Here is a 22256-nt window from a genome sequence, read left to right on the forward strand (position 1 = left end):
TTGTGCGTGAAAATCCCAGTAACTGAGCAGATTGTGAAATACTCAAACCAGCCCATCTGGCACCAACAACCATGCCACACTCAAAGTTGCTTAGATCACCTTTCTTTCCCATTCTGACATTCAGTTTGGAGTTCAGGAGATTGTCTAGACCTGGACCACACCTCTAAATGCATTGAAGCAGCTGCCATATGATTGGTTGATTAGATAATTACATTAACGTGAAAGTGAACAGGTGTTCCTAATAATCCTTTAGGTGAGTGTGTATAAAATAAACAGCCATTTATTTTACATTACTATGTACACATTTAATGGAAAAAAAGACAGGGACTAAAATGATAAACCCAGAAACTTTATGACCAAGTGTAAGAACTACTTATTAAACTTAATTCATCATATATCAGGTTCTACCTTTACAAGGATAAAACTCACCTTGTTTAGTGAACAGGGTGAGATCTTAAAACACCAAAGTATGCACATACATTTGACTTTGTTCTCCCTGTCATGTGAACAGTGAATGCTGCACATCTAAATTTGGTCTCAACTACAAACTGTTGGGGAAGATGTCAGCACAGACAGCTAAACGCCTTCATCATAGACGAGCTGGACGAACACTTTGTCTTGAAGTGCTTCGTTCTGTCTGTAGACGTACATGGGTGTGTTGTTAGCAGACAGGCTGGTTTCCTCATGCTTCTGCTCTTCAGTTCTCTGGTCATCCTCCTCAGAGATCAGGTCATCGTAGGAGGCCACACAGAGGTCATGGTCCTGGAGGGACGCAGGGTATCGGAGTGAGGATCTCTCGATTCGCACGGAGCGTCTGACTGGTGTAAAGAAGCGAACCTCCTGGCCGTTGACCCGCACCGGTTCAGTCTGTTGGCTTGGCGGGCCACTGAGGAAAAGCAAGAAGAAAAAACAAAAAATAAGAAAAAAAAAATCATAATTTTCAACTTCATCCAGCCTCCAAGAAACAATCGGGATTTTATTGAGTACAGAAAGCCATGAGGGCCTCAATATCGTCTTTTCTCCCTCGTCAGACCTTTCCCCTTACCACAGTCTGCATATCACTCTCACTCTTTTAAATGTGCTTATTCTTTTCCTCCTCTCACTATTAACCAATATAATTAATTAACGCTCTTACAGGGCTGGTACCCCATCATATTCATTTCTTGTGTTTTTAATGATGCCTGATATGTTTTTAACTTTTGTCTTCATGTTGTGGTTGTGTTGTCTATTTAATTGTTGGAGCTTGTATTGCAAGCCAAATTTTCAACAGTGTTATCTACACATCTGTGCCGAAGAAAGATGAGAAGATTCACGCTGTCTTTCAGGAATAAAATGACTAATGTCAAGAAGTCTGTGACCGACACGCCAGTAACTCCTCACACGTCCTAAATAATATCAAATCAAAACACAATATTTCTCCACGTTGATATCTGGCCATCAGCCATCATGCTTTTAAAAGTGTGAGGAGTTACAGGCGTGTCTGTCACAGACTTCTAGACATTAGTCATTTTATTCCTGAAAGACCGCGTGAAAAATGTGTCTCACCTTTCTTTGGCACAGATGTGTAGATACCACTGTTGGAAATTTGGCTTGCAATACAAGCTCCAACAATTAAATAGACAACACAACCACAACATGAAGACATGATATGTTTTTTAACGTTTGTCTTCATGTTGCTGTTGTTGAGATGCACCGATTGACCAGCTGGTGACCAGAATTGACCAATTTTCACGTGATTGACCATGACTGGCAACCGGCCACTCAGTCTGACATATGGCGATTTTTTGCCGGTCAAATGCTGTAAATAAATAACATTGTAAAGGCTACCATACACAATGCATAGGAATTATATATAGGCTAGCAAATAATAACAATAAATCCACTATTAATTACATTACCTTAATGCAGTGTAACTACAGTAGCATGTAAATAATGCACATAAAATGCAAACGTGAGCAAGGGCGTTCAACAATCGCCATTATATCGAATCAACAGCCACGTGCAACCTAGCTAGCAGGTGAAGAACACAAACAACGAAATCACCAGCTAACAATGAACTGACAACATAAGTTATACAACTTACAGTTCCCTGGGACGCACACACGCAATCTCCACTGGCTAGACAGCGAGTCTCTCCCCCCCCTTCTCTCACTTGTCTACCGGGTGGCGCGCGTGCCCGCTCGCGGTGTGAAGTGCATGTCCGCGCTATTCTCCGACATGCACTCCAACAATCACTGCTTATAGACTGCCTTTTGTACAAATGCATTACCTGTTTTCATACAGAAAACATACATTTTTTTGTTGGATATTGGATGTGAAAAGAAGGAAATGGTTTATCCATAACATTGCACTTTAGATGTGTGAATTTCCCACACCAGGAGTAATAAAATAAAATAACTTAACTTAAAGTATATTGATTGATAAGTATCAGCATTAATAAGCAGTATTGGTAAGCGACAAAATCCTAACAATATCCATATCCCTACTTGTATTGCCATGTTTTTTGAGAGGCTTATCTTGCCATAAAGCAAGTCATTCATCACTGAAACAATTTACCCATTGAATATGAAATGAAAAATAACATTCTCAGTAGCCTAACCCGTTTCTCTCACACACACACACACACACACACACACACACACACACACACACACACACACACACACACACACACACACACACACACACACACACACACACACACACACACACACACACACAGAGAGAGACAGGCAGACACAAACAAACAGACACACACGTAAAACGGCTGAGCGGAGACACGGGAGAGTAGAGAGGATCGCAAATCGAGAAGAGGAAAGAAAACACAGAAACATCAAGAGACACTAGAATAGTTAGCTTGGAAATGATCTAAGTGGAATAACGAAGCTGAAGAGGTGTAGCTACACTACGGCACTTTTCCTGTCTAACAGCAGTGCTTTAGAACAAACGTTGTGCTAGTGTGCCTGGCTAAAGTTGGAGCTAATAGCGGAGAGTTGCTGGTTAGGAGGACGCTGATTTTGGACCGGAGAGGACGACAGCGTGTTTCCCCGCTGAAGAGGACTTTGCCGTAGCTGGTGACTGGTTTTCGTTTTTGTGTTTGAGCTGTGTTTCTTGGACTAACAGCTAACAATAAGTTGGATTTCTGTGTGTTTGCTTCACTGAAGATAACGTCCTTCTGGCTGCTGCACGTCCACATGAACCCGCAACTTTTTTTCCCCCCTCTCGGCGTGTGTGGGTGGGTACGCGTGTGTTAACGCAGTGGTTTAATAGGGTTCGAGTAAGTTTTACGTTGAAACTGCTGTAAGGAGGAATCATTTTGTGTAGCTGGAGTGTTTTAAGTGGAAACTGATAGAGAAACGGGTAAAGGGGTAAGTGCTTGTAATATAATTTGAAGAAATATTGCAGTTAGCATATTTGAAGGGTGTTATTTGTGATTTTTGTTATTCAATCTAACGGCTAAATGTAATTTATACATTTAAGTTATTGTTCAGTAAACAGTACCTTTTTTGTTAAAGAGTTGTCTGGGGTCAGTTATTCCAATACAGCACAATAGATTTGCTGGTTAAAAGTAGGGTGGTATATGACTAATCCAAAATAGGTCAACCTTCGTGGTAGCTACCTTAAACAAATGAACCCAAACACTTCATCATTCCAGTCTAAAGTTACGTATTGCAGCTTGGGCATTGCACTTGACAATGCAAGTCTGTCAAGTCAAATATCTTATATGGCTTTAATAGAAAAATGTATTTAAGCATCGTGATGCATCTAGATGCATCGAATCGAAGACCTGATAATCATAATCGAATCGGGAGATCAGTGAAGATTCACACCTCTAATTAGGGCTGGGTACCGAACGTCAATACTTTTATGGCACCGAAAAATTATTTATCTTTCGGTGCCAAATTTCAGTTCCAAAAGCGTCTGAGCACGTAAGCGCAAGCTTATCTGTCCTCTCTGCATATTGACACACACACACACACACACACACACACACACACACACACACACACACACACACACACACACACACACACACACACACACACACACACACACACACACACACACACACACACACACACACACACACACACACACACACACACACACACACACACACGGAGAGGTGCAGATGGAGTAAACTGTCTGCAGTTTTGTTTAAGTCACAGAGTCACGGTTGGTTTCAAGTGTGGTTACAGTTTTTTTAAACTTCACGCAGACACCGTTTGCGTGAAGACGTGCGTCACCGCGACTCGTCATTGGGGGAATGCTGTTCTACAGCATTCCACCTATTGTTATCCTGTTCTTTATTATTAATCCCTCTTCCGTACGTTTTTTGGCTCAGCGTAACTTCTGCATACTTTCAATATATGACATTAATGGCGAGCCGAAAGCGGTCGCTGTGCTGTTGACGTTACACTTCCTCTTACAAGCGGGCAAAACTGTGGTTTCTCTGCCCTGATGACTGACTGACAGGCTGAGCTTGCAAGGCAAGGTCACTTTTAATAATGTTACTCTGAGTGAGCAGTAGGGCTTTGACTTTTGCCCAAAAATCATATTCGAAGTTCGTTTGTTTATTAATATTCGAATATTTATTAATAATATTTTGACCATTAAATACCTTCAGTAAGACCTATATTGATATCAAACTTAATTTTTTTCAAAGTCAGACCCTGGATTAAACACAAACACTATACTTTCGACAGAAGTTCGGAGCTTTCACCGTAGCCTACGTAAGTGGTCTGATGTTAATACTTGTGCTGGTGTGTGCGTTGAGTCGGTGTGTGTGTGTGTGTGGCGGCGACAAATCTGGCGACTTTCTGTAGAAAAGACAGCGAAAAAGTCGCCAGTATTGTCCAGCGAGCAGGTAAGGTATTTCTCTCCTGTGGGCCCCAAAACAGTCTACTCTCTCTTCTGTTCTGTGACTGATGAGCAGCCCCGCCCTCCTCTCTCTGCTCTCTCCTCATGTGCAGCAGCACTGCGTGCAGGCAGGTAGAAAGGGGAGAAGGGACAGGGTGCGGCCGGTGTAGGTAGGAGAGAAAGCGACACGCGACGAGCGAAAGACGCCGCTGATCTGGCCACCCTTCTTTGAGAATTAGGGGGGAATGCAACGCTACCAAGCCACGGCCGAGAGACGTGCGTCACCGCGACTCGTCATTGGGGGAATGCTGTTCTACAGCATTCCACCTATTGTTATCCTGTTCTTTATTATTAATCCCAGCGTAACTTCTACATACTTTCAGCTATTTAAACCATTCAACTTTTCAAATGTTCAGCTCTTTCAGCTAACGATGGGACTTCTTCAACTTTTTTTCTACTATTTATACTTTTTTAAATTTTAAGCTTTTTAACACTTTTTTTATCATTGAAGTGAATGAGAGCAGCCTTCAACTCCTTAAAATCTTCTTCCGCTCCCAAAATTTTCAGCTCCTTCATACTTTCACCTACAGACGCCAAACAAACTTTAAAATGTTCACAAAATATTCAGCTATCAGGCTATGGCTTTTCAGTTTGATACCTTTTACAGTTTTTGTGAAAAAGCTGTTTAAGTTTAGTGATCATTTCAGGAAATTTTATCGATTAAACAGAGTGTGTATTGCGCTGCTTAGAGTGGATGATGTCATAGCTAGAGGGTGAAGCTTCGAAAAAATTATCTTTGTCCCTTCTCAATAAATTGTTCTCACGCCCACAATATCTACTTGTCACACACAATTTATACATCATTATTGTATTTTTGTCTAGTTTCAGAAAATATGCTCAGTTTTGTGATACGCCTTTTACTTTTGGCTGGTTGAGCTTCCAAATGACAAGAGGTCCATATCTATCTCCATTGGCTCCAATGTTAAAACTCCCGGATATTTCCCAGCGCAACACTGAACGAACCACTTTTTGAAATCGCTCATATGCCCACATTTTTACGTTTATCCATATACATTTTATACCGATACGTTCCCAAAGGCCTTGTGGTGCTCAGGATGACGTCATTTGACTGATAGCAGTTATCGTTTTGCCACTGTGAGGCTTTGTTTGAGAGCTCGCTCTCAGGGACTCTGAATAGCTGAAGCACAGCACAGCTGACAGGTTCAGCAGGTGTTGCTCATCAACTTGATTACAGACATCAAAGCATGTTTATAAACATATCCACTGGCCATTCGTTACCATGACAACACTTTCACAGACACACCCAGGTACTACCATAGACAGTATATAATGGACCAATAGACCCCGTTGCTCTGGACGGAGACCAGTGAAGGCTATTAGAAGCACTTTTCCGCTGATACCTTGCTTTACTGCGCAGCCTCCAACTGACGGAGACAACGTAAATGTGACGTGAGCAACGTGTCTGAAAGTTGTAAGTCTTCTGGTAGCTGTGCCAAGAGAAATCTCAATCATTCCCAATCTTACAGAGACTGAGAGTGTAGGTATATGTAAGGAGATAACATAAGCACAGGCTAATTATTGCTAACTAACATGCTAGTTAACATTAGCAATTAAACCTAAACAGCTAATGTAAGTCGAAACTGCCTGCGAGCTTCTCCTGTACTATACGGTAATTCCTCTACTGTGCGACAGTAAGTCACTTAGTTATGACACAATCGTTAGCCTATTTTTACAAAAACGTCTGCTACGGAGCCATAACGTGAGATACAAGGTAATGGAACCTTTTATACATTGTCGTGTTTCTTTAGAACTAAACAATGGACAAATAGAGTCTTTAAACGCTTCAGATGTAAAGTTATTCGCAGTCAAGTGACGTAAAAAAAAAATGGCGGTCAGTGGAATGCTAACAGGAGGTGATACCTTTGTAGCAACAAAATGGCGCCATCGGAGGTTCGAGTTCTGAATCGAAGCTTACCCCCTTGGGTACTACAGGCAGTAATATGAACAGTAGTCTAGATCTGTTGTCTTCCACTTCTGTCTGTCTCCTAATCTGTCTGTGTCTCCCTCCCTCCCTCCTTTTCTCTCTCCGTCCCTCCTCTGTTTTTGTTTTTGTCTCCCTCCTCCTCCCTCATTCTCCGTCTCTCCCTGTCTCCTACCCTACTTCTGTCTTCCTCCCTCTGTCTCCCTTCCTCCCTCTGTCTTCTTTCCTCCCTCTGTCTGTATCCCTCCCTCCCTCCTTCTTTTCTTTTCTGTCTCCCTCACTCCCTCTCTATCTCCTTCCCTCCCTCTCTGTCTCTCTCCCTCCCTCCATCTCTCTTTCCCTCTCTCTCTCTGTCTCTTTTTCTTTACCTCTGCCTCTCTTTCTATCTCTTTCTCTTTCTCTCTCCCTGTCTCTCTCTCTCTGTTTCTCTCTCTCTCCTTCTCTCTTCATCCCTCCTTCTCCCTCCCTCTCTTCCCCCTCTCTTCCTTTCTCTCTCCATCTCTTTCTTTCCCTCTCTCTCTCCCTCTCTCTCTCTTTTTCTCTCTTTCCATCTCTCTCTCTCCCTCTCTCTCTCTATCCCCTTCTCTTTCTCTCTCTTTGTCTCTCCCTCTCAGACCTCACAATGTTCTACATATTTTGTCATTTTTCAACTTTTGAAGCCAACAGTTCAGTTTAGCGTCAACTTTTAGCTTTTTAATGAAATTCATACTTCTTAAAACGATTTCCACTTTTTCTACTACTCTCACTACTTCAACTACTACAAACATTCACTGGCCAGTCGTTACCATGACAACAGATACACACCCAGATACTACAGGCAGGAATATGAACTTTAGTCTGTCTTCTCTCTTCTATTCTCTTGTTCTGGTCTGTCTGTCTGTCTTCTCTCACTCCCCCTCTCTATCTCTCTTTTTCCATCTAACTCTCTCTCCCTCTCTATCCGTCTCTCTCTCTCTCTATTTCCTTCTCTCTCCATCCCTCCTTCTCCCTCCCTCTCTCCCTCCCCCCCTCTCTCTCTCTCTATCTTTCTTTCCCTCTCTCTCTCTCTATCCCTCTCTTTCTCTCTTGTTTGTTCTATGCAATGGATATGGCTGATAATAAGTCTTTTTAGTCAATTTATTGAAACTTCCACTTTTGACAGTTTTACAGTTTAGCTTACCGCTTTTTATTATTATATATTAAATTATATTTTATTAGTGGTGTTCTTCAACTTTTCAATGACATTCATATTTATTGAACCAATTTCCACTTTTTCAACTATTCTTCAGCTTCAGCTAAAGACCTCACAATGTTCTACATATTTTGTCATTTTTCAACTTTTATAGCCAACAATTCAGTTTAGCGTCAACTTTGAACTTTTTAATGATTTCCACTTTTTCAACCCTTCTCACTATTTCAACTTCTTACGGATTTGAGCTATTCATCCAGTTAGCTTTAGCAATTCAGCTATTCAGCATTCCCACACATTTTCTGCAGGAAATGCATTTTCTAGTTACATTTTGAAATGCATGAAAAAGCCTCGGAATCTGAATTGAAAACGTTTACAAGCAAACACATTTACAAAAAATAATGCCCACAACAGGTTCGAATAGTAAGAGCTGCCTAATATCGTTCGAATATCATTATTTTTTTAAATATTCAAATGATATTCGAATAACGAAGTTCAGAGTCAAAGCCCTAGTGAGCGGTTTCACCAGAATTTTTTAATTTCGATAACTGTTTTGATTCACAATTAAGGTGGAAAATAAAAGCTTTGTGTTTAATGTATTTTTGTTGATGTTGAAATGGATTTTAAAACATATGGTATCGAAAAAAGGAACCGGCATCAAATCTGAGGTATCGAAATTGGCACCGGATCGAAAGATTTTGAACGATACCCAGCCCTACCTCTAATCTGTACTTGAATAATAAAGTTTTTGGAAGACGAGCCGAGGCAAGCTTGTAATGTTTCGGACTGTCTGCTCGACCTAATTGCATTTTAATATACTACATTTATACACCTACGTGCAGAACATTGTTCAGAAGTGAAAAGAATGGCTTTTGTTGTTGATTTGCTTTACCCTGAGCTCGAGCAGAGACTTCACTCGCTCGTCTGAATCAGATCCACTCATGACAACGTAGCCGGGCTGATTCGGCTGAGTCGTGAGAACTCACGAATCCCCGACAACTCACGAGTCATCGTAGACTCGTGAGTTCTTGAGTGAATCCCATCTCTGCTCTCTCAGTCGCTTGAGTTGACTTGTGGAGTTGATGTTGCCTACAAAATTGTAGCAAAAAGCTTTTGGCAGCTAAGATGGCTAGGACTAGTAGTAGCTAATGTTGCAAGAGGTTCGTGTATGGCGCAGTTATCATTTTAGATTGAATTGTAGTAGGACTCAACTGAACCGGGTTAATGATACTAGTGACTTGGGATTTGTGAGTCAATTTAAAGACTTGGGCTAAAGATCTGAGTGAATCACGACTCAAACAGGTTTATTGTTTATTGTCCACTGCCAACTACAGCAGCTACAGGGCTAATGGCAGTAAACAGTGTCATCTGGGCTGCCAATATTGTTAAAAGGAACACGCCGAATTATTGGGACTTTAGCTTATTCACCGTAACCCCAAGAGTCAGACAAGTCGATACATACCCTTCTCATCTCCGTGCATGTTGTAATTCTGTCTTACGCCCCCAGCGCTAGCTAAGCCTAGCACAGATCCTGGAGGTAACCGGTTCCAACTAGCCTACTGCTCCGAATAAGTGACAAAATAACGCCAACATGTTCCTGTTTACATGTTGCGATTTGTATAGTCACAGGGTGTACAAATAACGAGGTCACTATGCTTTTACTATCTAGTAATTGTTGACTCTATTCCTCCAACTCCAGGCGAACTCTCTGCTCCTCCCCACAGGGCTTCAGGTGCTGCTAGCAAATCACTCCGGCCAAGTAGCAGTGCTTCGCCTTTCTGAGAATATAGTTCCCAGTTTGTATACGGTTAGAAGACGGCAATGTGTATATTACCTTTTTATTTGTACATCCTGTGACTATACAAATCACAACACGTAAACAGGAACATGTTGGCGTTATTTAATCGAGAAGTACAAGTTGGAACCGATTACCGATCTGTAACTAGCGCTGAGCTATGGGGCGTAAGACAAGTTAAATACGCGAATGAGAAGGGTATGTATGGACTTGTCTAACTCTGGGGGTTACGGTGAATAAGCTAAAGTCCCAATAAGTCGGCGTGTTCCTTTAAATTGTTCTAGTACAAACACAAAATGCAAGTATAATCCTGAAAATGCTATACAATAGTTGCCCTTTAAGAAGCTATGAAAGTAAAATAATTCAAAGCAGACACACTTAAACTGGCCAGCAGACAAAAAGTTGAACGTATATAGTTGCTGGAAGTTGTAATAATGACTCAAACATACCCAGGAGTTGCCGTGATCTTGTACTTGACTACAGATGAGTCTCCTTTCTCTCCACAGATGAGAGCTCGGACAGGTTTAGGAGTCATCATTGGGTTGTTGATGCTCTCTGAAGTGCCTTCACTTGTTGGAATTTGGTCCTCCTCTTTCTCGTTTTCTGCGGATGACAAAAACAAGTATTTGGTAAACCTTATTAGCATTTTATTTAGATTCCGCTGTTGAAATTACAAAATTCTAGAGGTGTGACGAGATATTATGTATATTGCATTTATGGCACGCCGCTCTCTGTTTACATTATATTCCACCACGAGCACACGGCGACAAACACAAATCAACAAAGAACTCTGTAATGAAACATTATATAACAAGTGTAGCTAGTGAAGCAGCTCCGTTGTAAAGGCTAACGGTGCTCTCTTAGCACAATGACATCATGTTAGAATGCACAGCCGAAACGATTTGTCAAAAAATAAAGTAACAAAAGTGTTAGCTACCATGCTAACAGCATTGATAACTAAGCCAAACGGTGCGGTCACTGCTATTTTAGTGATTTATAAGCAAACCTGTTTCTTCCAGATAGTCACATTACTGAGAATACAGCTGCCATGTTAGTCGTGCTGCCAGTGGAAGAATATGGTACACGCACATAGCAGAGCTTGCAAACTGTGGCTTTTTTGTCAACAACGTGAACGTTTTCAACATAACTCACTGGAAATCCAAAATACTTCCACTTCAGTGAAAGAGGAGGGGGTTCAAATTCTGTCGATGGGTCTCCTGCATCTGCAGTTGCAGTTGCCATGCTATCTTTTGACTGGCTGTAGCTAAGTTACAGGAGGTTGATTGACTCACAGCACTTCAACACGTGTGTTTTTTTCCAGTTGGCAAGCTGACCGGATGTGACATGGGGGCGTGGCAGCATCGACGATTACATTTTTTTTATGTAGGAGATTGTGACTTAATTTTGGTCGATACTGAATTAAAATCGCGACACCCTTAGTTGTAACCTTGGTTCTCTGAGTGAAGAGACTCCTATCTCTCCACCATACATATGGAATAAGTAACCGTTAGTTATACAGGAGAGAAGCTAGTCATTTGAGTTAGTGGCAAAACCTTTCCGTGATCGTTTTTCATTTTGTGACTTTTGATTGAATAAAGGACTATTTATCCAGTCTTATATCTTCATTGAAGTTTTCTGTAAAATAGTGTTAAAATCTCGTCTCGATCTCGTGAACCCAATCTTGTGTCTCGTCTCGTGAGCTGGGTGTCTCTTCCCACCCCTACAAAATTCAATTAAACTTCAAGCCCGCGATCAGACAGAACGCAAAACGTGAGGCTCACCGCACTGCTTTTCTCATTGATGACGCCTTGATCAGACCAGTTGCGTCGTTGGTCTTGATAGGCAACCATCGAAAAACTCATCCTCAGCCACACTGGGCATTGTGCCGCTCGGAGTTGAAGCTTTCTCAAGATGAGGCGTTCATGGCACCGGCACAAAAATCATGAGACGCTCAGTAACACAAAAGCAGCACGCAAAACGGTTCACTCTCATCAACGTGTTCGCAAACAGTGGCTTATTTACACATCTATGGAGCAACATTAGCTTTCATTTATGTGTCGCCGTGTTTGTGTCTGCCTGATAAATGTACGCCCAATATTCAATCTTCTTTTTGCTTTGTTTTGGTCTACCTCTCCTACGACAACTACACCGAAGAAAGCCGTGAGATTGATCCAAAAAGTAAACCTGCAAGCTGTGAAACAAAAACAATAAGTCAAAACCCTCCATAGAGTTGTAATGAACTGCAGTGTGTTGGGTGATAATTCTTTGTTGGTTTGTCTCTACAAGAGACACCTTTTACATGATAGTGATAGTGATTTGAGTTAATATAAAAATACTGATTATAATAGTAGGATTAAACTGAAGGGGGAATGGGGCACACAATCACACACAAAATAATTTAAAAACAGAAAGTCAAGTCTACAGTACATTAAATATTGCAATATACATTCAGTTGCCAGGTTATAAAATAGACCTGGTTAAAAATAAGGATGTGTAACACAAGAGTCCTGCAATAAATCCTAAGAAAGAATCAGAGAGAGAGAGAGAGAGAGAGAGAGAGAGAGAGAGAGAGAGAGACACATGCAGTTGGATGCTGTCTGAAAACACTGTAAAACAAATTAATAACATAACTAATTCCACTGGTCAGCCTGGTCCTTATCCTCAACACGGGCCTTTTTCAGTCGCGGAAAATACTTTTCAATCCTCATCTGGATTGAAGCAGCAAACATTCAGTGTAAGAGTAAATGACATAACATTATTTATAATACGTTTATTTGATTCACAGCTGCTACATATAGTGTTTTGACCTCGACAACCCAACGGCATTTTACCGCAAACTTGCGACTAGTTAACTTTCTAAAGCAGTAGCAGCAGTTTGTTAAGAGTCGGGTTGGTGATTGTGAATGTGCGATTGTGTAAAGGTGTTCATGAGATAGATACCAACCTTTCGTGAACTTGTGAATTTCACCAGCTTTCTTCTCTCCTTGATGGAGACAGACGCTGTGTGCACGGTGGGATCGATGGTGTTTTAAGCCTCCAACGTCGCCTTACAGGCACTAACCCTCACCGTAACTTTAAACATAACCATTGCCGCGGTGCCTGGAAGGTGATGTTTCGGGGCTTTAAAAAAAAACAACACCGCGGGAGGGGGCTGTGTGTGTGTGTATGTGAGCGAGACACAAGTGACAGACAGACGGAGGAGAGCAGGGAAAGGAAATGCAGAGGAATGTATTTTAAATAGCGTTTAAAAAATAATAATAATAATAACGAAACGCAATGTGCGGCGGCCGGTGTTGATAGTGAGGCGGACCGCCACACAATAGTCTATGTTTGGGAAACACTGTTCTCTCTACCGTTGGTTTTTCACATAGAACAGGACTAGTAAGAGTTAACTTAATATTATGCTAAAGTCTGCTGGAACAAGCGCTAATGCTGATGTCAGCTATTGTAGCTAAAGTTGGGCTCTATGTGAAAAACCACGGCAGAGAGAAACAGACTGACTTGTGGTTTGGGAGTTCCATGTGAACTTGTAGAACCCATTACCATAGATGTACGGTAAAGCCAGTGGCTAACAAGCGTATTGCATCCCGGGTATCTACAATACCTACGGTACCTGCGGTACTGTGGAAAAATGAGTACTACCTTGGATCTCCTCCTTCTTCTTCAGAATCTCAAACACCACAGTCCGCAGCTCGTCCACTGGCTACAATAAAACAGAAGCACAGAAACTTACCAACACACAAAAAATCAAGCCGCCAGGAATAATGTAAAAACCTAGACTATGCAGCGAAGGGTTGATCAATAATCATGTTCTATGTTAAAACTCAAATTTGTATTTATTCTACACAGACATTAAAATGCTGAACGTATGGGCTCTGAGCATTTGACGGTAAATGGTGGGTGCTTCCAGGTGTTTATTGTTTATTAACATCAGTAGTGAAGACTATTCTCCCTGGGGTCCAACACAAGAAAAACACAAACTAAACTAATTATAAAGCAAAATACATGTTGTATTAGAACAATGAAAACCTTGACCAACTGCCACTTTGCTCGTTTGAAAGCCATGATGTCTCTCTTATGGGTGGGCCAAATTCTCTGGGCGGGCAAGGCAGAGAAAGGGGAGGTAACCTTGCTCCTTATGACCTTTTAAACTGCACATGGTGCGTTTTAAATAAAAATAAATAAATAATACCTTGACACAATGCCTATAACATCCTTAATTATTGAAGTATGATTGTGTATCGCTGTAGCCAGCTGTAGCAGCCACCTTTGCCTGGGATATCTACCATTTATAGAAAAAAAAAGGTCGGCCGAGATAAGACACACTGAAACGGAAACCATATCAGCTATCAGAGCTGAACAGCATTTAGCCCAAACAAAATTTTCTGCTGTTCTGGCCTGTCACTAATGATGACGATTGAGCTGTCAGGCATTGCGAAGTCAAACAAAATGCTAGCATTGGTGCTCAAGCTACTCAGTAATTTCAATAGGGTCACTAAATTGGATGTTTTTGTTGAATTCTGTGTCGCATATGATTACAAAGCAAATGTTTTCATAGAAAAAGTCTGATTTTCTACATGACCAGCAGTTTTATTTAGTAAGTGCTGATAAGAGCCATTTGTTGTAAAACATACCACCCTTGATAATCTTTTTAAATTACTTTTTTCCTAATATATCTTATATGTAGTAAGTAGAGGTTAGTGAATTATATAAAGCCCTCTAATGTAATATATGAACTGAGCAGGACATTTTCCACTTGTCAGTGCTCTCTAGAGGGAAAAAAACTGTGGAATGGCATCAGTGTTTCTAAATACCATAAACATAACATTTTATTAGGTATATCTTTGGCATTTCTTCTTCTTATTCAAATGACATACAAGCGAATACTCAAATACTAGAGTTAATATCAGCAGGTATCACATAAAATATTTCCAAAGTTTGAATATCATGGATGACGTACCTCCAACACAACACCAACAGCCTCTTCAAACATGGGCAGGACATCCAGGTTGCCCTCTTGTTCCATCAGGCGGGCCTGACAGATCCAGTATTTGGCAAACTTCTGAGACACAGCTGGCAGTCGTGAGAGAACCTCCTTCACCTGGTCTGGAGCACAACCCTGAGGGTGCGGGTAGGCTCACATGAAACTCATACACTAAAACAAAGGGTATCAGTATGCTACAACTAAAGTGCTAAATTAAGGTGGCTGAAAAAAAATGATTGCACCCATTTTATGCCGTGATTGACATAAAAAATAAAGTAAGCTGGGGTTTGAACTTCTTTTAGAACTTTTATCATTTTTTACACAATCAAGTGGAACACTATGAAGGAAAAACTGTGTAAAGTGTACATATTTAAACGATTATCACATCTCAGCCCTCTGCATAACGGCAGGCCAGGCCTTTCAGGAAAAGTCTTAAGACATATGCCTTCCAACATGTTCAGGCAAACTAGTTATTTTTTAGACACCCAGCCCCATTTCAAATGGAATTGATTTCTCTTGATTTACTCTGATGGTACAGATCTGATGTCCATGGATACTCCCACAGTCCTAGATAGTTTTAGTGAAATGTAATATCCACTGGGAGGTTAGAGCTCATTACATCAGAATCAAAATACCATGGAACCCAAAGAGAAAGTAATTCAGTAGTCCACACCATTTACCTCTTCAACCAATTTGATACAGTCAGCCAAGGATCTGTCCACTGCACAGATGAGAGAGTGGGCGTCGTCTTCCTCCTTCATGGTGCCCCAGAAAGGCAGGGGTACGGCCACAGTGCGCCTGACCTGAGGTTTCACTGGCATTGGAGGACGCTTGTAGGAAATACCCTTGGCTTCCCGCCATTCCTGTAGTTTTCTCCTTGAGACCAAACAGTAGAGCAGAGGGTACAGTTAAAAGTCAACATTTTAGTTTTTTTATTGTTACTTAACTGGACAGCACAGGAGAGAGACACAGCAAACAAGGGGAGAAGAAGTGAAATGACATAAGTCCTAGGACAAACTGGGGTTAACACCTTTAATATTTTATTTCGGATAAACAACTCCTGGTTTCTACTTAATAATTAAAAGGAACAGACCAAACCTTCATTTCCTTGTTTCACCAACCATTGCACATTTTCAGACATGAGTCTGCTTGTATCTTGTACGTAGAGATGCACCGGTTACAACTTTCTAGGCCGATTCAGATTTCCGATTTTCTTTGAGTTAGGCCAGCCGATACCAATTTTAGCCGATTCCGATTTCATTTTTTCTAACCACTTTACACCACATGCAAATATTTATTTTCTATCTTTTCTTTAATAGAACATTTTGCACAGAACATGTTTTAACCAGATAATGGATCACTATAAAATAGAACTATATAAATTACTCCTGGTGTGGGAAATTCACACACATCTAAAGTGAAATGTTAGAACAATTTCCTTCTTTTCACATCCGATATCCAACCAAAAAAATTTGATTTTGGTTTTTGGTGTCGTCCCTCCACGCCCTACTTTTTCCTTGCAGGTGTTGCATATTGCAAACTTGTTATTTTCTGCACACGCGCTGAAGAATTTCCAAACAGCTGACATGTTGCAGGTTAATTCACGAGGTTCCCTACATGTGCGAGAATAGCGCGGACACGCGCTTCACACCGCGAGCGGGTACGCGTGACACATGGCGGAAAAGTTGAGAGAAAGGAAAAAGAGACTGTCCTGTCGTGTCTGTGTGTGCGTGCGTCCTTGAGAACTGTGACTCGTATAACTTATGTTGTCAGTTAATTGTAGCATTGACCGGCATGAAATAGGCAAATGTCAGACTGACCTGCCGGTCGCCGGTCATGGCCGAGCACATGAAAACCGGCCAATTCCGGTCACCGGCCGATCTATCGATGCATTGTACGTGTAATTGTACGTGTAATGTGTGAGCATCTTTATCGCCATAATCTTTTCTGAATTATCACTCACTCATATTGGGTTGGGACACAAACAAATTGATTGACATAAAACTGATAAAGCCATTCAACTGAGGTATGTTAAAAGCAAAACTTAACTCCTTTAAGAACATTTATCCTATTAGTCATTTTCATAAAATCCAAAAGTGACATCTGTCCCTGTGTGAACCCGTGGGTGTAAAGGAATCTCTGTGGGTGAAACTAGACTACCCACACAGATTCATTTCACGGTCAACCAGAGTGGCGGTAAACCAAGAGAGCATAGCCTGTACATGCCCAGAGATTTCAAACAAAGTCCTGAAGTATTTAGTTTCATTTAGTTTTGTTGGATTTCTGAGTGATTCAAAGGGGATTCAAGGATAAGCGAAATAAGCCTTGGCTTAAGCAAATTCCCTTTTCTGTTAGCTACAGTGTCAAATTGTGGGAAAGAATAGTTTCTTTCATGTATGTTAACCTAAATAAAATTATTCATCAGCATCATCAAAGTATCTTGTATCTTTCTACAGAACACTTTAACAGAGCACTTAATGGATGTGTGGCCACATCCATTATTTTGCCTTGCTTGTTTTGTTAAATGACAAAAATGGGTTTTGTAGAAAACATCTTAATGATCCTTTAACTTGCAAAAAAGTATTGTTTTGATATAGTTACTGACACTCCGGTATCATATTGGCACCAATATAGTTAAAGTCAACCAATACCCTGCCTTTTATACTGTATAAGCAAAATTCAGCAATAAAAAAAAAAACCTTTTTTTTTCCCCAAAAAAAAAAAAAAAAAACCCCCCAAAAAACCCTTGCCCTTACAAACTCCCACAACAAATCTTACACCAACATGCCATATGTCAATGATTTGACAAATGATTAAGTTGAAATCAAATCAAAAATATTGAATTATCACCCAGCCCCATAGGAAACTTTCCTTGTGACTCACATACATAGGAAGATCTTAGGTATTGCATTCTTCTGCAGCTGGCAAGTTCAAAAGTCACAACCCAAACTTTAACCAATGATCAACTACAGTGGATGCTTGAAATGTGATGATTCAATGGTTCCATGGCATAGTTTAATGTTATACTTTTACAGGTAGTTGTACTGTTCTACTTACATTCTTTCCTCTTGGGCGGCAGTCAGTTTCTTAACCTCAGTCTGGGGAAAAACTCTGACTGGGACCTTTGACGTCTTTGTGTCTATGGCATGACCGGTATGGCTGATGGTCCTGCCAGGCCGTGGCACTGTCTGGGACATCACAGGAGCGCTTCTTCTTTTTATACCAGTTTGTGGTGGAGGAGCGTTTGCTGAACTGTGTCCCTTCGTACCACCCGTCTCTTTACATGTCTTGGTGTTCCCTCCCAGCTCAGCCACAGCAGCTCCCACAACCCCAGTGATTGCTCTGGAAATGCACCTGCTCGCTGGCCTCGAGGATGTTCGGGAGGCGACTTTGCATGGTGGGCCATTTTTAAGCCGTGCCCCGTCTGATCTCTGCTTTGTGGACCTGTCTGTGGGCTGACTAGCTGATTTATATGTTTTTGACATCCCTGCTTTCCCCTCTGGCTTTACAGGTGTGGCTGTGCACTTGGAGGAGATGGACCTTGATTTCAGTTCACTTGATAGCTGACTCCTACAAGATGGCTGAGAATGTTTACACAAAAGTGGTTTAGGGTTAGACTTGTTCTGATCTGGAACTTTAATCCCAGCTCTTGTTCTCTCAGGTTTGTTTAGAGAAGGGGTAGGTAATGTTTTCCTCTGAGCCATGGCAGACCTCTGGGAAACAGAAACAGATGACGAGGTGCTGGATTTCACCTTGTTAGCAACAGACATAGTGGTGGCGGTGGTGGTATCAGCTGCTGTGGCAGAGGTGTGTGTTAAGTTTTGACTTTGACTGTTCCTTGGCTGGGTCACTGCAGGAGTGAGTCCTGTTTTTGTTTTGACCATGGGGCCGAGACTCATCCTGACACTGATTGTCTTCATTGAACACGACCAGGTAGCATTTGAGCCACTGCCCAATCTGCTGCTCGATTTAGTTAGAGCTGTACGAGCTGCATTCGAAGAGGCTCTGCTCGAAGATGGTTCTCCTGTGTTTGGCTTTTTTGTGAGACGGCTGGCTGCATTCGGGTTGGATTTGGTTCTTGTCAGCACATGCTTGTGATTAAGCTTTGGCTGTGCCGGGCCACTGGTTGCAGATGGACGATTAGTATTCTGCCGTCCAGTAAGCATGCTGCCATTAACATTTAATTTGTTATGGACAACAAATGCTCCTCTGGCAGGGTGTTTTGTGGATTGAGCAACCAAAGTTTGAATTGTTGTGCTTTTGTATCTTAATCTGTCAGCCGGAGCCTTGTTCTCTTTCCCCTTAACAACCTGTAAAAACAAAAACATAAATTGGAAAAAAATGAGTGAGACAAAAAAAAAAAAAAGACAATTTGGTCTGATTATCAGGCCAACTCAGCACCAAGTTAAGACTGACATTTTTTTTGGGGCTTTTTGCATTATGACTCTTTGGTGGGATTGACCGAATTCGGATAGTGAATCGAGTCGAAAAAAAAAAAATGTATCCACTGATTTTCAGACATCTCTTTCGCCATGTAAGCCTAAGGGGGAAAGTCTTTTTCGGCCAGAGGGCATCACATGACGGACCAGGAGTAGTAATTCCCCTGTTTGGCCTAGGGCTGCCGCAATATAGATTTTTTTTTTGTACTGCACACATTTTGTCAACTTATTCAAACCGCCAGGTTTACCACCATAAAAAAAGACATTTGAAGCTCAGCTGTTTTCTCGTGCTCTGGTACCGCTCACACCATGAGTTCAAATCATGTCCAAACCCCACCCAGGTTTAATGTGTAGGCTACAAGCCGGAAAGTTCCTGGCAAACTTCTTGCGGGGCACTGAACAAGGAGATCTGGGCACTGAGGGAGAGCAGGCGCCATTCATCTGATAAATACAACACAGCAGGGGGGAAATGAACAGCTCTGTAAGCAGGGGGGTGAAAATTCTGGACCCTCCACTCCGCTTAAATGCATTTGGCAGGTATGCATTACATGTCATTTAGCTGACGCTTTTATCCAAAGCGACTTACAATTGCTATATATATCAGAGGCTGTATGCTTCTGGAGCAACTAGGGGTTAAGTGCCTTGCTCAGGGACACATTGATTGATGTATCACAGTGGGAATCGAACCCAGATCTCCCACACCAGAGGCATGTGTCATATCCACTGCGCCATCACCACCCGCATGCATTCGTTATTGAAACACAGACAGATGTGTCATGACAGATGACACTGTTTGACAATTACATGCTTGCAAGAACGGGAAGGAAAAAAAACAGCGGCGACAAGCTTGACTCTGCGGCGGAATGACGTGACTAATAATGCAGTAAACCGCAACAGCACTAGTTCGGCCACTGTCTTTAAATTTGCTTTGAAGCCTGACGCACTTACTTAGAGCCTGGTCTTACGGTTATGAGTTCTGGTTAGGGGTGTGAATCTTCACTGGTCGCATGATTTGATTACGATTATCCTGTCAACGATTCAAATCGATTCAATATCCCAATGCATTACGATAAGTCACCTCCTCAATATTATTATATACTGTATTGCTACATATGGTTTTCATCAAAAAATTCAAGCAGTCAGATATATATGATCTCCCCTTTTTTGTTGTATCTGCTCTTAAAAAAAACAGACCGAGAAAAGGCAAAAACAAAACACGCAGCGACCGGAAAATCAAAAAGTAACATCAGTAGTAGAGGTGTTGAAATTAATCAAATAATCGATGCATTGCATCGCGGACATGGATGATGCTGCATCGATGCAGTGGCCCACCATAATCAATTATAACGCAATGATGTCGCTCGTTAATTTTCCGGCCGCGGCATAAACATTCAAATGAAAAATAACACTCAGTAGCCTAGCTAACCCGTTTCACACACACACACACACACACACACACACACACACACACACACACACACACACACACACACACACACACACACACACACACACACACACACACACACACACACACACACACACACAAACAAACAAACAAACAAACAGAAACGCAAAACAGCTGAGCGGAGACACGGGAGAGTAGAGAGGATCGCAAATCGAGAAGAGGAAAGAAAACACTGAGAAACATCAAGAGACACTAGAATAGTTAGCTTGGAAACGATCTAAGTGAAATAACGAAGCTGAAGAGGTGTAGCTACACTACGGCACTTTTCCTGTCTAACAGCAGTGCTTTAGAACAAACGTTGTGCTAGTGTGCCTGGCTAAAGTTGGAGCTAATAGCGGAGAGATGCTGGTTAGGAGGACAATGATTTTGGACCGGAGAGGACGACAGCGTGTTTCCCCGCTGAAGAGGACTTTGCCGTAGCTGGTGACTGGTTTTCGTTTTTGAGCTGCGTTTCTTGGACTAACAGCTAACAATAAGTTGGATTTCTGTGCATTTGCTTCACTGAAGATAACGTCCTGCTGGCTGCTGCACGTCCACATGAACCCGCAACTTCTTCTTTTTTTTTCTCTCGGCGTGTGTGGGTGGGTACGCGTGTGTTAACGCAGTGGTTTAATAGGGTTTGAGTAAGTTTTACATTGAAACTGCTGTAAGGAGGAATCATTTTGTGTAGGTGGAGTGTTTTAAGTGGAAACTGAGAGAAACGGGTAAAGGGGTAGTTGTGTGTAATATCATTTGAAGAAATATTGCAGTTAGCATATTTGAAGGGTGTGATTTGTGTTATGTTTTTTTGTTATTCAATCTAACGGCTAAATGTTATTTATACATTTAATTTATTGTTCAGTAAACAATACCTTTTTTGTTAAAGAGTCTGGGGTCAGTTATTCCAATACAGCACAATAGATTTGCTGGTTAAAAGTAGGGTGGTATATGACTAATCCAAAATAGGTAAACCTTCGTGGTAGCTACCTTAAAGAAATGAACCCAAACACTTCATCATTCCAGTCTAAAGTTACGTATTGCAGCTTGGGCATGCAAGTTTGTCAAGTCAAATATCTTATATGGCTTTAATAGAAAAATTTATTTTGAAGCATCGTGATGCATCGAGATATCGAATCGAAGACCTGATAATCGTAATCGAATCGAAAGATCAGTGAAGATTCACACCTCTAATCAGTAGCCAATTATCGATTTTGGTCTGTCACTGCATCGTTGCATAATCGTTCAGGTCCGCATTTCGATGCATCGATTAATTTCAACACCCCTAGTTCTGGTATTCCCATGATGGTAACTATGCACTCTCACGAACACACACCTGTTTAAAAGAAAGACCCACCTTTAGTGTAGACGTCACATGCTTCTTAACCTGGCAGTCGTCACGGAGGTATGGCCTGAGTAGTCAAGTTTAGTAAACTTAGTAAACAAAATTTGATTAAACACGTTGTTTGTGAGGTGTTATGCAGAGAGTTATTGTTCTTACTTAGGGTTGGGCAGTTTCAGCTTTCCTTTTTCTGCCAAGTATTCCATCAACTTTTGCTTACGC

The 22256-nt window shown here is 41.5% G+C and overlaps 1 protein-coding gene across 1 annotated transcript; it reads right to left on the minus strand.

Moving 5' to 3' along the window:
* Positions 1–328: 328 nt before the first annotated feature.
* ckap2l (cytoskeleton associated protein 2-like) lies at positions 329–22256 on the minus strand. The gene is made up of 8 exons (XM_039804259.1): positions 22194–22256; positions 22050–22104; positions 17867–19119; positions 15490–15685; positions 14786–14944; positions 13468–13528; positions 10275–10428; positions 329–886 (listed from the first exon to the last, which is right to left on the minus strand). Exons 1-8 carry the CDS (start codon positions 22238–22240, stop codon positions 577–579), a joined length of 2235 nt encoding a protein of 744 aa, XP_039660193.1. The 5' UTR covers positions 22241–22256; the 3' UTR covers positions 329–576.

Source organism: Perca fluviatilis, chromosome 6 (assembly GCF_010015445.1).
Source record: "Perca fluviatilis chromosome 6, GENO_Pfluv_1.0, whole genome shotgun sequence".
Taxonomy (NCBI): Eukaryota; Metazoa; Chordata; class Actinopteri; order Perciformes; family Percidae; genus Perca; species Perca fluviatilis.

What these genes read in the sequence shown, in the direction of transcription:
- ckap2l (XM_039804259.1), bottom strand. Translation starts at nt 22,240, where the DNA reads ATGGAATACTTGGCAGAAAAAGGAAAGCTGAAACTGCCCAACCCTAA. An exon ending in CTGTTGGTGTTGTGTTGGAG is followed by an intron (nt 13,529 to 14,785) that starts GTACGTCATCCA and finishes GTTTTATTGTAG; the next exon opens with CCAGTGGACGAGCTGCGGAC. An exon ending in AAGATCACGGCAACTCCTGG is followed by an intron (nt 887 to 10,274) that starts GTATGTTTGAGT and finishes GCTTTTCCTCAG; the next exon opens with TGGCCCGCCAAGCCAACAGA.